Here is a 14,319-nt window from a genome sequence, read left to right as displayed (position 1 = left end):
TCTTCTGTGCTTTTCTTCCTGTATAGTAGGTTGTGTTTTGTTTTCCATTAGGGTCTATTATTGTTTCTTCTCTTTTCATATCACATTGAGGTACATCAAATGATATCTTTATACTGCCAGGTCACCACAGTTTCAGGTATCATCCCAGGCTGTTCAGCTAGGCAGCACATTACGCTTGCTCAAGAAAGCTACAGCAGTGCAACATATAATATTAAATATGACGCATTCCTACCCTTTCATCAGTGCAGTGAAGCAAGGTGGCTCGCTGTGTTTCGCTGTGTGAAAGTTTGATACACCTGCCCCTTGGTGCCCTTTGTTTGGAGATTCCTTTGTGAGTGGTTGTATGACTTTCTCTTTTTTAGATTTGCATAGCTCTGAGAACATTTCCAAATATACTGAACGTGATTCTTAAGTAACAGTATTTGATTGAATGTTCGATAATCTCACGGATCATTTAAAACTGATTTTGTATCACTACTACTTCAGAGTGTTCAAATCATATTGAACGATTTTTAATTGTTCTGTAACATTATGGATGTATTTTGTAAGTTTGGTACATAGTGAATCCTTGTTGTACTCCTTTTGTGTAAGTGGTGTTGAACAAATGTAATTTGTTCAGTCAGAATATGATTTTAGTTTCATTTATTTTCAGGCATGCTGTGGGTTTGCTGCATGCTGCATCTGTGCTGTAGACCTGAGTGCTCATTTACAACAAAATGATGCAACGCAGCAACAGAAGCTAGTTTGCTGCGCCATAAAGGAAGAGCATCGCTGTGTCCTACTTACGTCAATATAATGCATCCATGTCCTTTCATTTGTGCTGGCACCATTTAGGCAGCTTTTCACCAATAAAGACACCATAGAGCCATGGCACAAGCGTGCCTGCATTGAAAGGCAGTTGTTTTTTGGTAGAAAGGGACACCTTCTTTCACAAAAACAAATGTCGCGCCTGCCCTGGGGAGGCACATGGTTTTTACGCATTCCCAGATTTACATTATGTTGCTAATCTTTGGAATATGTCAAATACCATGGGCATTGAATGGGAACACCCACCCACCCACCAATCAAAAGTGTTGTTTTAATGTCACATGACTTTACGTGCGCGCAACGGGTGCGCACGCATGCGTGCACTTTGCGCTAACGTCGCATATAAATGATGTTTTCCCCGATTTTCGTAAATGCTTTTAAAAACATGAAAAGGAGGCAGGGAAGCGACTCCCAAATCCCCTAGGCCTTTTCTTGGGGTCCTTGAAAGACCCCGAAGGGCAAAAAACCCATAAAAAAAAAATTGTGAGGTGCGCGTACGTTGCTTGCACCCTCGAGGCAGAACTGAGTCAAAAACAATAGTGGAGAACGTGAAAAGGGGGCAGGGTAGAGACTCCTGCCCCCCTAGGCCTTCTCAGGGGGTCTCTGAAAGATCCTTCAGAGCGCACGATTAAAAAAAAAAAAATAATTGACAAATTTGATTGTTTATATTTTGATTGAAGATGTAGACTATAATGTTTAACTTTATCCAAATCATAAATACTAGCTGTGCTGTTGCATATTACAGGATACAGTCAATGTATTGCAATATACAAAGGCAGTTTGTTGGAAAATAAATATATAAAAAATGTAAAAATTGATACAGAAATTAGCATTTTCAAAACCTTAGAAATTCACTGAAAAAACATAGATTTCAAACACATTATAGTTAGGAATTAGCATTGAAAAAACCTTAGAAATACACAGAAAAACCATAGGTTTCACACACATCATAATTAGGAATTAGCATTTAAAAACCTTGCAGGGGGCGTGGCCAAGATGGCGGGGTGAGCGGATGCTTCTCCCCGCAGCTCCTCCGACCCGACTAGGCCCGAGCCCTTTTCCGTCAGCTTCTCACCCCCCGCTGAAGCTCAGCAACCGAGGGACGGGCGGCGGAGACCCTTGGGCACACATTGATGCTACTTTGGCCCCGATCGCTCCGGCGGAGGCACGCTTAGAGACCGATAACCAGACTGCGGAGCGACTTGGAGGCGGAGCGAAGCGGGGCGCTGTCCGGGAGACTCGGTTGAGGCCTGGTGCTGATGTCTGGTGTTCTGGAGTGGAACTCGCCTCGGTACCCGAACGGGACCGTCAGAGGACTAGCTGCTGCGAGGCATTGCCTAGAGTGGACCCTGCTGCGTGATCGTGAAGATGCTTGGATCAGCGGTGGTGGCCTTCTACATGGTGCGGGCCCCGGCCCCATCGCCAGTTAGCGACAGTGCTTAGGACCGGGGGCCAGGTCTATTGTTTCTCTTTTTTGGCTGGTCGGCCCTGAATGGAACTTTCCTCCGTGTAACTGATTCTGGGAGCAGCCTTGGTGGCGCCGCCGGGCCTGGACGATCTGCCCGGCTCCGCCCAACCGCCATCTTGTCTTCACGGCGACGGTGACGCAGCCCTCCTACAGTGTCGCCTGGGGCCGACTTCTGCACCCCTGGCCCTACATAGCTCTCTTCTCCTGCGAGACGCGGCAGCCTTGGTCCCCTGTGAGGGGGCCTCCGGTGGAACTTTGGCTGGGCCTCGAGTTGCCCTTTGTGACTGGACTGGCCCGCCATTTTGTCATCTGTGGCGCAGGGCCCCTGGTGTCCCTATTGCAGCGGGAGTTCCCCCTGGCAGCGCTCTGCCGGCCGTTAGAGACTCATTGAGGCCGGGGCCTACTGCTGGTGGCCGGAGCTCACGTTTCTGACTCAGTGGAATGCAGCAGCTCCCGGGGCACGAATGTTGGGGAACCGAGGATCGAGGAAAGGGGACCGCACCCTGCCGGACATGCTCAGCAGAGCCCAGCAACAGCGAGACAGGGCGCAGCCATCCCCGAGCTCTTCCAGGGCTGCAGCGGACCCCACTGGGGGTGAGCCTCCCGTCACGAGGTCCTTCATGGAGGATCTGTTCAGCTCGCTTAAGGCTGACTTTCAGACGCTGAAGCAGGAGGTGGCCAGTGAAGTGCGCGAGGTCCGCAGGGAGGTGGAGGGCCTTGGCAAACGGATGGTGTCGGTGGAGGCGGCGGCTCAACGACGGGACGAAGAGATTGTCCATTTGCAGCAGGATGTTTTCCGCCTCAGGGAGCAACATGTCGAACTCCAAGCCCATAATGAGGACCGGGAGAACAGGTTGAGGAGGAATAACAGACGAGTGGGGGGTGTCCCATCCGCGGATGAGGGGACGGACCTGATGGGCTATCTGCAGGACTTGTTCTGGGAGGTTCTGGGTGAGCCCGCGGACTTCCCGATCCGCATCGACAGGGCCCATAGAGTCGGCCAGCAGCGACAGTCGACGGCACCTCCACCGGACATCTTGGCCTACCTCCCAGACTTCCCGGTGAAGGAGCGCATCATGGCCGAGGCTCGCAGAAAACAGCCATTGACATTCCGAGAACGGCCTGTGGCGCTGTTTCAGGACCTCTCTGCTATCACACTACAGAAGCGCAGGTCCTTCAAAATTGCGACAGATTTCCTGCGGGAGCATGAGACGCCGTACTCCTGGGGGCATCCCTTTCGCTTGATATTCCGTTGGAACGGGGTGCTGCACCAGCTGCGTTCCTTGCAGGATGTCTGCGGTTTCTTGGGCCTCACGGCCACGGAAGAGTATGGAGCGACACCAACTTGGAGGCGTTCTGATAGAAGAGGACGACGGCGGTCAGCGAGGAGGAGATCGGTGGCGAGCGCTGGACGACCTGACTCGCCCACCATTAGAGCGGACATGGCCAGCGCTCTGAGAGAAGCGGCCAGGGATTCGGCCGCCACGAACGGTGTTGCCTTGACTGCGTAGACTCACTCCGGGGGGAGATGGACATAGCTTCTTCGGTGCCAGGTTTGGGGGTCGGAGGGAGGGTCGGGGGAGGGCGGGGAGAACGAGTGGCCGGACGTCCACTTTTGGTACTTTCCGCAGACTTGTCCGTTTTGGGACTTGACTGGGACAATGGGTTGTTTGTGCATGAGTAGGGATTTGGCTAGTTGCCTCGGGTTAGTTTGGGGTGGGGTTGGGTGTTGTTCAGGGGTTGAGAGGGTACCGTCCATTATCTCATATGTTACAGCTTGGTCCTATTTTGCTTGTCCTGCGCTGCTGTCCTGCGCCCCTCCCTGCTTACTGCTTGCCCGCGGCATAGCGACTCCGGACCCTTGGGGGTATGACGTCCCTGAAGGTAGTGACCCTTAATGTTAAGGGTCTGAATAACCCTGTGAAGCGAAGGGCGATCTTATCTCTGCTGGAGGGGACACAAGCTGACATATGTCTCCTACAAGAAACCCACTTATTGTCCCAAGACTGTCACAGAATGCGCTCTGCTAAGTTCCCAACTCAGTTTTTTTCCTCTGCCACGTCCAAGACCGCGGGGGTGGCTATTCTGCTATCGAGCTCCTTCAGGGGGGAGGTGTTGTACAAATTTGTGGAACAGAAGGGGAGGCTATTGGCATACCGCCTCCGCCTGGGGAACACATCGTTCACCGTTGGTTCCTTATATAGCCCAAATGACCACCAAGAGCGCTTTCTCGACTCGGTGCTGGTAGACGTGACTGCCTCCCCTGATCGATATGTCGTATTGGGGGGTGATTTAAATATAGTCTTCGATTCTGCATTAGATAGATCAGTGCAGCTATTCCCGCAGACTGGGGAACTCTCCCAGGCTGGGAAGGCCCGAATCACTGACTTGGATTTGCATGATCTCTGGCGCACCCTCCACCCTACAGACAGGGACTATTCCTATTACTCGCATGCGCACCGTACCTACGCACGGTTGGATTACTTTTTGGTTAGTGGACCGATACGTGCCGCTGCTACGGCAGCGGACATTGGGGTCCTGTCACTGTCTGATCATGCGCCGGTCGTGGGCACGTTTGCGTGGCCGATGGACTCCCCCTCTCGGGGTGTGTGGCGCCTCAGGGACACCCTTCTGCACAAAAAGACGGTCGTCAAGCATATTGAGGAAGCGATCCGGGAGTACCAGGCACACAACGATAATTCGGACACTTCACCGGCGACACAGTGTGTGGTGCTAGAGGCGGTTCTCAGGGGGGAGTTCATCTCCATCTCCTCGGCAGAAAATAGAGAGAGACAGCGCAAGAGGGAGGAGCTGACTTCCCAGGTCCGGGAACTGGAGCAGGTCCACCGTCGTACGGGAGCTCCCAGGGTGTGGAGGCAGTTGAAGGCTGCCAGGAAGCTCCTGTCGGCGCTGGACATGGATAGGGCGGAATACGCAGCGCTGCGCCTGAAACATGCATTCTACACGGGTGGGGATAGGTGTGGCAAACTCTTAGCAAATAGGCTTCGTATCGTGCACCAGCGTAATGTAGTGATGGAACTATTGGGTGCTGACGGGGTGGCAGTCTCTGGTGACGCTGCGGTTGCGGAAACGTTTTGTAGTTTCTATGAAGCGCTATACGCGGGAGAGCCCCCCTCGATGCGGGATGCCTCTGAATATCTGGAGTCCGTGACCCTTCCGGTGCTGGACCCCGCTCAGGCGGAATACCTCGAGCGTAACATCCACGTGGAGGAGGTGATTTCTGCGATAGCTAGACTCAAGCACGGGAATGCTTCGGGCCCGGACGGTTACACGTCCCTGTTCTATAAAACCTTCTGCCCGGTCGTGGCCCCTATCCTTGCCCGGCTGTTTAATTCCTTTTCCGAACCAGGCGCCATTTCACCAGACCTTCTAGGAGCAACTGTCTCAGTGATCCCGAAACCTGGGAAAGACCGGGCCCTATGTGGCTCATACAGGCCCATCTCTCTCCTGAATGTCGACCTCAAACTGTACACGGGGATTTTGGCGTCCAGGCTGGCCCTGCATCTCCCCGGTCTGGTTGAGGCTGATCAAGCTGGCTTTGTGCCTGGCAGACAAACGGTCGACAACACTAAACGAGTAGCGCACATTTTGGAGAAGGCTTCGCGGATCCCGGGCGAGCGGATGCTGCTGGCGGTGGATGCTGAGAAAGCATTCGACAGGGTTCACTGGCCTTATCTCGAGCAGGTGCTCAGGAAACTGGGCATCGGTGACAAATTCTGCTCGATGGTCTTCAACTGCTACAAGTACCCTTCGGCGACGGTGAGAGTCAATGGGTGCAGTTCTCGTAGCTGCGCAATCGAACGGGGCACTAGGCAGGGGTGCCCGCTTTCCCCTCTCCTCTTTGCTCTTTATATAGAGCCGTTTGCCCAGAGGATCCGCCAAAACCCTGATGCGATCGGGATCAAGATGAGGCAGTATGTCCATACGGTCAGTCTTTATGCGGACGATGTCCTGTTGACCTTAGACGATCCTAGGATGGCCCTCCCCGCTTGTATTCATGAACTGGACGCTTTTTCGCGAGTGGCCGGTTTCAAAATGAACATGGGCAAGTCGGTGGCTCTAGTTGTGTCTCTGGCCGCGGATACTAGGCGGGACCTCCAGCGGCTTTTCCCCATGCAGTGGTCATCATCCCTGGTGCCATACCTGGGGATTCTACTAGCGCCGACGTTGCCAGCGATGGTAACGGCCAATTATACTTCTCTTAGCAAGAAAATCAAAGAGGAACTAGGCCGTTGGAGTAAAAGCCTGCTGTCCTGGCTCTGCAGGATTGCTGCTGTCAAGATGACGGTTCTGCCCCACATTCTATACCTTTTCCGAGCCTTGCCGCTCCAGCCTCCAGCGGGCTGGATCAGGCAGACGCAAGCCGACATCGCACGCTTTGTCTGGCAAGGCCGCAAGCCACGGATGAAGAGGGTTCTTTCCACGCTAGCCCCGGAGGCGGGGGGCCTTGGTATCCCGGACCTCCGGAAGTATTTCCAGGCGGCGCAGTTGCGCTACTTTGTGGAGTGGAGCAGGTGGGAATCCGATAAGCACTGGCTCTTTCAGGACCAGGCGGTGGCGGGGCGTACCCTCCAGGAGGTTCCATTCTTGCGCCGGGTTCACCGCCCCCCTAACCTCTATGCTTCCTTCATCACACGAGTTCCCCTGAGGGTGTGGGACACAGTTAGTGAGGCTCGGGAACTCACCACGTTCCCTTCGCCTTTTACACTGATAGCGGACAACCCTGATTTCTCCCCTGGGATGGAGACAGGTGCTTTCTCCCACTGGAGGGCGGCGGGCTGCCGAGCGCTCTTTCAGATTTTTGGGCCGGAAGGGGTGGTCCCCTTTCAGCAACTACAACAGGAGTTCCGACTGCCTGAGTCAGATAGACTCCGATAGATGCATGTCCGGCACTGGGCGCTTCAATCCCAGGTGCGGGACACCGCCGATCGCCAGATAACACTATATGAGCGGTGGTTGGTGACCCGCGCCTCTGACGCTAAATTGATCACCGATCTTTATAAATTCTTGCAGCCCCCTCCGTTTCACTACTATAACCCAGGCAGGGAACGATGGAACAGAGTATTGGGAAGGACGCTTAGCCATAAAGAGTGGGATCAAATTGCACACCGCGCGAGACACTCGGCATATCACACGGGACTCAAGGAAACATTCACCAAGGTGTCCACATACTGGTACTACACCCCGGAGAGGTTGCACGAGATGAACAGAAATATCGAGAAGGAGTGCTGGAGGGGTTGTGGTCGGGTGGGGACCCTTTCACATGTACTCTGGGATTGTCCCTTGTTAGCAGCTTATTGGAAGGAAGTTCTTGATGAGGTTGATTTGCATTTTGAAATTGAATTACCGCGCTTCCCGGCGTATGTACTGCTGGGCCTTCCCAATGGTCTGATGTACCCGCTGAAGTCCCGCAGGGGCAGGCAAATTGCGATAGCGCTGGGCTCAGCGATTCAGAACATCCTGATCCACTGGCGTACCACCACGGTCCCCTCCATCACAGGCTGGCTGCATAGGCTCTGGCATGTGCTGGGTATGGAGAAATTATCACTCATGGTGGTGGGGGAAGTGGACCAATTTGATGAGCTATGGCAACCCTTTCACGCGCTTTTAACCACGGAATTTAGAGAACTCACCTGCCCGCGGTACCTCAGGCTTCTAAGATTGACACCACCGGTGATTTCGACCGACTAAGGGGACAAGAGGACTGGGCTCGGGGGGGGGGCGTGGCGGGAGGGCAGGTTACGTTATTAGCCGAGCATTGGATGGGGGGGTGGTGGGGGGGAGTTGGGGGGAGTTGGGGTGTTTGGGGGGAGGGGCCTAGGGGTTGGTGGGTTGGTTTTTTGTATTATTGCCTTCCCTTTTCTGCTCAGACTGATGGTGTTGACTGTATTCGACCTTCTCATTTGCCGTTGTTCTTTCTTTACAGCAGCCTTGTCCACCATCGCCCTCATAGCTCTATGCTCAGCTCTTCTCACCTGAATGTATGTAACCCTAACCTCCTATTCCCTTCCCCCTATGTTTTGTCTTAATAAAATGCTTTAAACCTAAAAACCTTGCAATTTTACTGAAAAACCATAGGTTTCATGCCTGATATAGTTAGGAATTAGCATTTAAAAAACCTTAGAAATTCGCTGAAAAAACTGTACATTTTAGGGGTGTTATAGTTAGCTGATACAAAACCATTGAAATTCCTCCGATATAGTTAGTTGTACTAACTATATCTCGCACGCCCGCAATCCACTGCTGATGCTCACATATTACATCATTCATGACATGGTCAGTGACATCACTGATGACAATTTGTATTACTTATGTATACATCAATGACAAGTCATTAGCTGATATGCTAATGACTGCTTTTACAAAAGTTAAAGGTAGACATTATGTTCCTAGCTCCAGTTTGCCTGTGTGCTGTGTTATATCTTTCAAGCCCAATAAGTATTATACTTGGCATTTTTCAGATACCTATAACCACTTTAGTAAAGTGGTAATAGGTAGGCAAAAATACTTATATGTTTATAAATATATATTTTTGCAATTATGGAGTACCGTGGTAGTACCACAGTACTAAACAGAATGTAAAAAAAGAATTACAAACAATAAAATTGGAAATAAACTTTAGGACAGTACGTTTTATAAATATAGTATACTGAAGTGTATTAAATTTTTCCATATTTGATTATCCACAAATATGTGTACTGAGTAGTGTGGTAATTACTTAAAATTACTGCACTACTTTAAAAAAAATGACATGACTATACACTTATAACAATTTATAGAAATTTGTAAACAAAAACAGTAACTTTACAAAATGTTTTGGGATACCATTAGTACTGCTCTACTTCATATTTTATTATACTTACAAATATTTTGCTCTACCCATTATAGTTGCAGGAAGTATACCAAACCAAATTCTTACCTACATTGGAAGGCATGAGCAAAGTGTAATTAAAAATAACATAGGAAGTTTCAATTTTGTAAACCCAATGATTAGCCAATCATCTCATGACTTACGGCGAAATACCCTGACATTCCGGTAAAATACTGCAACAACAGGTATTACTAACTGTAAATACCTAAACAATTCTAAAATAGGTACAGTGCTTACCTGCACTACCCATGAGAATCATTGGCACACCAAAATATGTAATCCTGCCGCGTTTTAGCAAAAACCGAATGGTGTTTTTTGCGCTATGCAAACAACAAAAGTGTATAATGTATGTAAAATACATTGGATTTAGGCACGTTATGGGACTACTTCTTTTTTCTTTGCATCCCTTCACCAAACCATGCAAAAATGTTACTCCTCCGTCAATTAAACATGTGTAATAGGCCTGCAAAAGTTACCAGACATTTGTGAAACAGGTGCTAAGTTATTAAGGGAAACAATTTACAAAAAACACAATGTCAATAATTTATTCAAATTTATAAACTAAAAAGTGAACCTATTGCCACAAATGAATTGGTATTTTGTTGTTAATAACAATAATACCTAATACTTGACTATATGTAAGACCATAACCCCAAATGCTACGAAACACTGACCTTACGTTAATGCAAAATTCTGATAAAAAGTACTTGGCTAAATTCTTACCTTTGGAAAACACAGTCATCAGCTATTCATATAACCCATTCTCCGCACCATGTACTGTTGTATACTGTGCATTTACCACTGTAAACCATAGCAAAATATATAACTAGGTGGAGAACAACTTATACATTTAATATTACTTACACTGTTTACATATGCAACCGGAAAATTAACATTTGCATTTCCATATTAGAATATATATTACGGAGATATACCATTGACATATTTTCACACAATTTAATGGAACATTTCCTTTAATTTACACACTCTGCTGTATGCCACACCACTGGATACCAGTTGACTTTGCGCTGCTCCACTGTGCACTATTTAGTGTATGCCACTCCAGTCTACAACACTCCAGTACATACCACTACATTGTAAGCTAATCCAGTATATTTTACTCCACTCTACTCCATACAGCTCCATGGTGCACCACTCCAGTCCAAATATCTATACTCTATAGTATTACACGGTTCGCCATTGCCACTGTTTTCTGTGACACTTTCATATAAGCCAGTTTCCTGGACAACCCTAAACTGTACTTCTCACATCCTCTTCATTCCCTGCTTACTGGGATGAACTATCTGTCATTACCTCTTCTTGCGGCGCTGAGCTAACACTCTCGTCCCCTAAGATAACCTTCCTCTACCACATCCCACCTATGTACATTGTCTATGAGTCATTTCCTTGGACCTTGAAACCCCCACCACCCAATGTTGAAGAAACCTACTTCACTGTAACATATAATGGGTCTTCTGTTCAAGAGCAGATACCATGTAACACATTCTCTAATGTTTTCAGTGAAACCAAAGCAAGGAATGTGTCCAATAGACACCATAAGGTGCTTCCGAGCTGAAGATGATCAGTGTAAGAATGATGGTGACTGCACAGGGGATCAGAAGTGCTGCTACTTCCAGTGTGGATTAAAGTGCAAGGCTCCAGAGACAGGTACTTGTGCCAAGATGGAGGGATGGCTGATGCTGATGTCAGTTTTTAACTTGTATTTCTGATTTCAAGATGAACCTCATTCAGAAAGACACAGCATCATTGTGTACAAATGAACAAGTGCTTCGTACATCCATGTAAATATGTGTAGAATCATAAGCTCTCATGCTGATGGGATATTTATTTTGCCTTGAGGGAGGAACAGACTTCCTCTCCCTCTATATACCCTGCACAGCAGCTGTACCTGTGTGTGTAACTTCTACACTTGTACTCCTAATTCTATATCTTGATCGATTGATTGATGACTGGCTAGGGAGATGACAGCTAGTTGAGCATGTAATGTCAAACTGTTTTAGACGGTATGGATAGGAGGGTTTTTCATTTGATATTTGTTCCAAAATGTGTGCACTGTTGTTGACGCTCGCATGGAAGTGCCACAAAGTGTTGTGATGCGTCTGAGTGAATGGAGGCTCATGCAGGGCTGTGAACAAACCCTATAAGAAGACTTCTTTTGTTCTCAAAAGGGCTTATCCTTGCTAACATCCATGGTCACATTGGTGACAATCATCCAGCTTTACTTATTACTCCCAGCTACTCATGGTGGGATATTCGTAGATCTAAATGTTTCCTTTAAAAGGAGCTTGTGACAGGGTGCCCCCTTCATCTTCCCCCAGATGTTGATGCCATAATCAAAAGCATTGGCCAACCAAAAAGGATCATTTGTGATAGTCCTTTCTCTAAAATGGTGACATATTAAATTGTAGAATGTGCTTTCTATTAGTTTTCCAATAGCATGTTCCTACTCCTCACCTACCCACCCTATCATATCCTTGTTTCTGTATTACTCTCTCAAAGATAACCTGTGGCATTTGCTATTTTATTTGCAGAACCTATTTTACTAATCAGAGCTTAAAACAAGAATCTACAAGTTCATGAGCCAGCACAGCTGCCTGCTTGGCAGAAACATGGTCTGGACGTGCTGGTACAGCCTGTTAATATTGGAAAGTCTTTGCTCTGAAGACACTGTTGTAGTGTTTATAAACATCAAGAGCTAGACAAGTGAATACCTTGTGAGGTTTTCCAGCATCACTCAGAGCACCCGACAAGGGGGTACCTTAAGAGACAAGAGCATGAGGCACATGTAAGAGGTAGGGACTGGGTACCGCTCAACTGGGGCAAAGAAGCTACTTGAAGCCATGAAGTGACTCTGCACCTTTGGCAGCACATAGCCAACTGAGTAGTACAGAAAAACACACTGAAAAAAAAACATTATTTGTGTGACTGAAAAAGTAGGAAAAAATATTAGAGTAAGTGAGCTGTATGAGGTGGACAGGTAATGACAAGAATATGGGTGACATTGGTTGATTCTCACACTTATGGATTCTTAGGTGTCTGATTCTTTAAAATGTTTAATGTAGTGATTTATAGAGCGGCATGCTCCTGCAGATATATGTGGTTTCCACTCATCTTAGTAAAGCAAAACAAGACCTGTGAGATGGTAGATAATTCATGTTTCAAATAGCTTTCAAAAAGCCCATTAACATGCTACTCCCATACTGGGTGGTTGATCATCACTCTGTGTCTCCGATAAATTGCATTGAGTGATATTAAATCATCAATGGTGCGATATATAAAGTAGGCTAGAATGAATGGGGTTAGTTAACTAAAACTAGGGAACTCAAATAAAAAAGGTGGTGCGAGTCAGGCCTCTTGCCTCCCCTTAACAAAAAGATGTGGTGTTAGTGAAGGAAATGGTGGGGATCCTGTACCTTGATGTTAATGGATGCATGCTGCGATGGCACAAGAGGTGGCATCTGGTCAGTTTCATGTACTATCCAGGTTGCCGCAGTTTTGTAAAGTAATTTCAAATATCATGAATTGGGGGCAAACGTCTATTTGTTCTGTTTTATTCTGTGGCTCTGGAAGTTCAAGTCACACATTATGTAGCCAAGGTCTCCTCATCTGTCTCTCTCTCTCTCTGATTTTCAGTAATTTACTGGTTTACAAGTATTGCCAAAGCTTTGTTGGCCTTCTTAGCCATTAAATATACATTTTAATACATTGTTTAGTTTATGATGGTGTCTCAAGCTATTTTGCTCCTGTCCCTTCCATCGCTGGTCTTTCCAACGTGGCTGTGGATCTCTTGTCCTTAATTCAACTTTGTGTAGTGAACAATTGTTCGAGGCAGTTTCCATCAGAAGTAGGTTCTTAATTCATTGTTTTTTGGGCAGTGAATGAGGAAGTGTATCTTGGTATTTTAGTGGCTCAAGATGTATTATTAGTATACTTGGTCTTTTTCTCTACGTTGTGATCTCCTACGCTGTATTTGGTCATAGGTTCTCTGTATTTGGCTTTTTTTCCAGTAAGTAAATATTCTTCTGTGCTTTTCTTCCTGTATAGTAGGTTGTGTTTTGTTTTTCATTAGCGTCTATTAGTGTTTCTTCTCTTTTCATATCACATTGAGGTACATCAAATGATACCTTATACTGCCAGGTCACCACAGTTTCAGGTATCATCCCAGGCTGTTCAGCTAGGCAAGAAAGCTCCAGCAGTGCACCATATAATATTAAATATGACGCATTCCTACCCTTTCATCAGTGCAATCAAGCAAGGTGGCTCGCTGCGCTTCGCAGTGTGAAAGTTTGATACACCTGCCCCTTGGTGCCCTTTGTTTGGAGATTCCTTTGTGAGTGGTTGTATGGCTTTCTCTTTTTTAGATTTGTATAGCTCTGAGAACATTTCCAGATATACTGAATGTTGTTCTTAAGTAACAGTATTTTATTTGATGGTCGATGATCTCACGGATCATTTAAAACTGATTTTGTATCACTACTACTTCAGAGTGTTAAAATCATATTGAACGACTTTTAATTGTTCTGTAACATTATGGATGTATTTTGTAAGTTTGGTACATAGTGAATCCATGTTGTACTCCTTTTGTGTAAGTGGTGTTGAACAAAAGTAATTTGTTCAGTCAGAATATGATTTTAGTTTCATTTATTTTCAGGCGTGCTGCATCTGTGCTGTAGACCTGAGTGCTCATTTACAACAAAATGATGCAACGCAGCAACAGAAGTTAGTTTGCTGCGCCATAAAGGAAGAGCATCACTGTGTCCTACTTACCTCAATATAATGCATCCATGTCCTTTCATTTGTGCTGGCACCATTTAGGCAGCTTTGCACCAATACAGACACCCTAGAGCCATGGCACAAGCGGGCCTGCATTGAAAGCCTGTTGTTTTTTTGTAGAAAGGGACACCTTCTTTCACAAAAACAAATGTTTCGCCTGCCCTGGGGAGGCACATGGTTTTGACGCATTCCCAGATTTACATTATGTTGCTAATCTTTGGAATATGTCAAATGCCATGGGCATTGAATGGGAACACCCACCGTAACTCCCTTGGCACACTGCCCTGATTCAATGGGAAGCAACGCAGTGAGTTGCCCTGCCTTACCTCACACCATATCTATGAGGCCATGAAAAGCC

The 14,319-nt window shown here is 47.1% G+C and overlaps 1 protein-coding gene across 1 annotated transcript in view; it reads left to right on the top strand.

Moving 5' to 3' along the window:
• The window catches only part of LOC147709680 (uncharacterized), a 237,182-nt gene that overhangs the window by 168,302 nt on the left and 54,561 nt on the right, over window positions 1-14,319 (top strand). The window contains exon 17 of the mRNA XM_086928192.1: window positions 10,689-10,835. Coding sequence (XP_086784318.1) covers window positions 10,689-10,835 — 147 coding nt within the window. The remainder of the gene's footprint in view (window positions 1-10,688; window positions 10,836-14,319) is intronic.

Source organism: Lissotriton vulgaris, chromosome 6 (assembly GCF_964263255.1).
Source record: "Lissotriton vulgaris chromosome 6, aLisVul1.2, whole genome shotgun sequence".
NCBI classification, from domain to species: Eukaryota; Metazoa; Chordata; class Amphibia; order Caudata; family Salamandridae; genus Lissotriton; species Lissotriton vulgaris.
The sequence above is the reverse complement of the archived record's forward strand: the minus strand, read 5'-3'. Positions and strand labels throughout refer to the sequence as shown.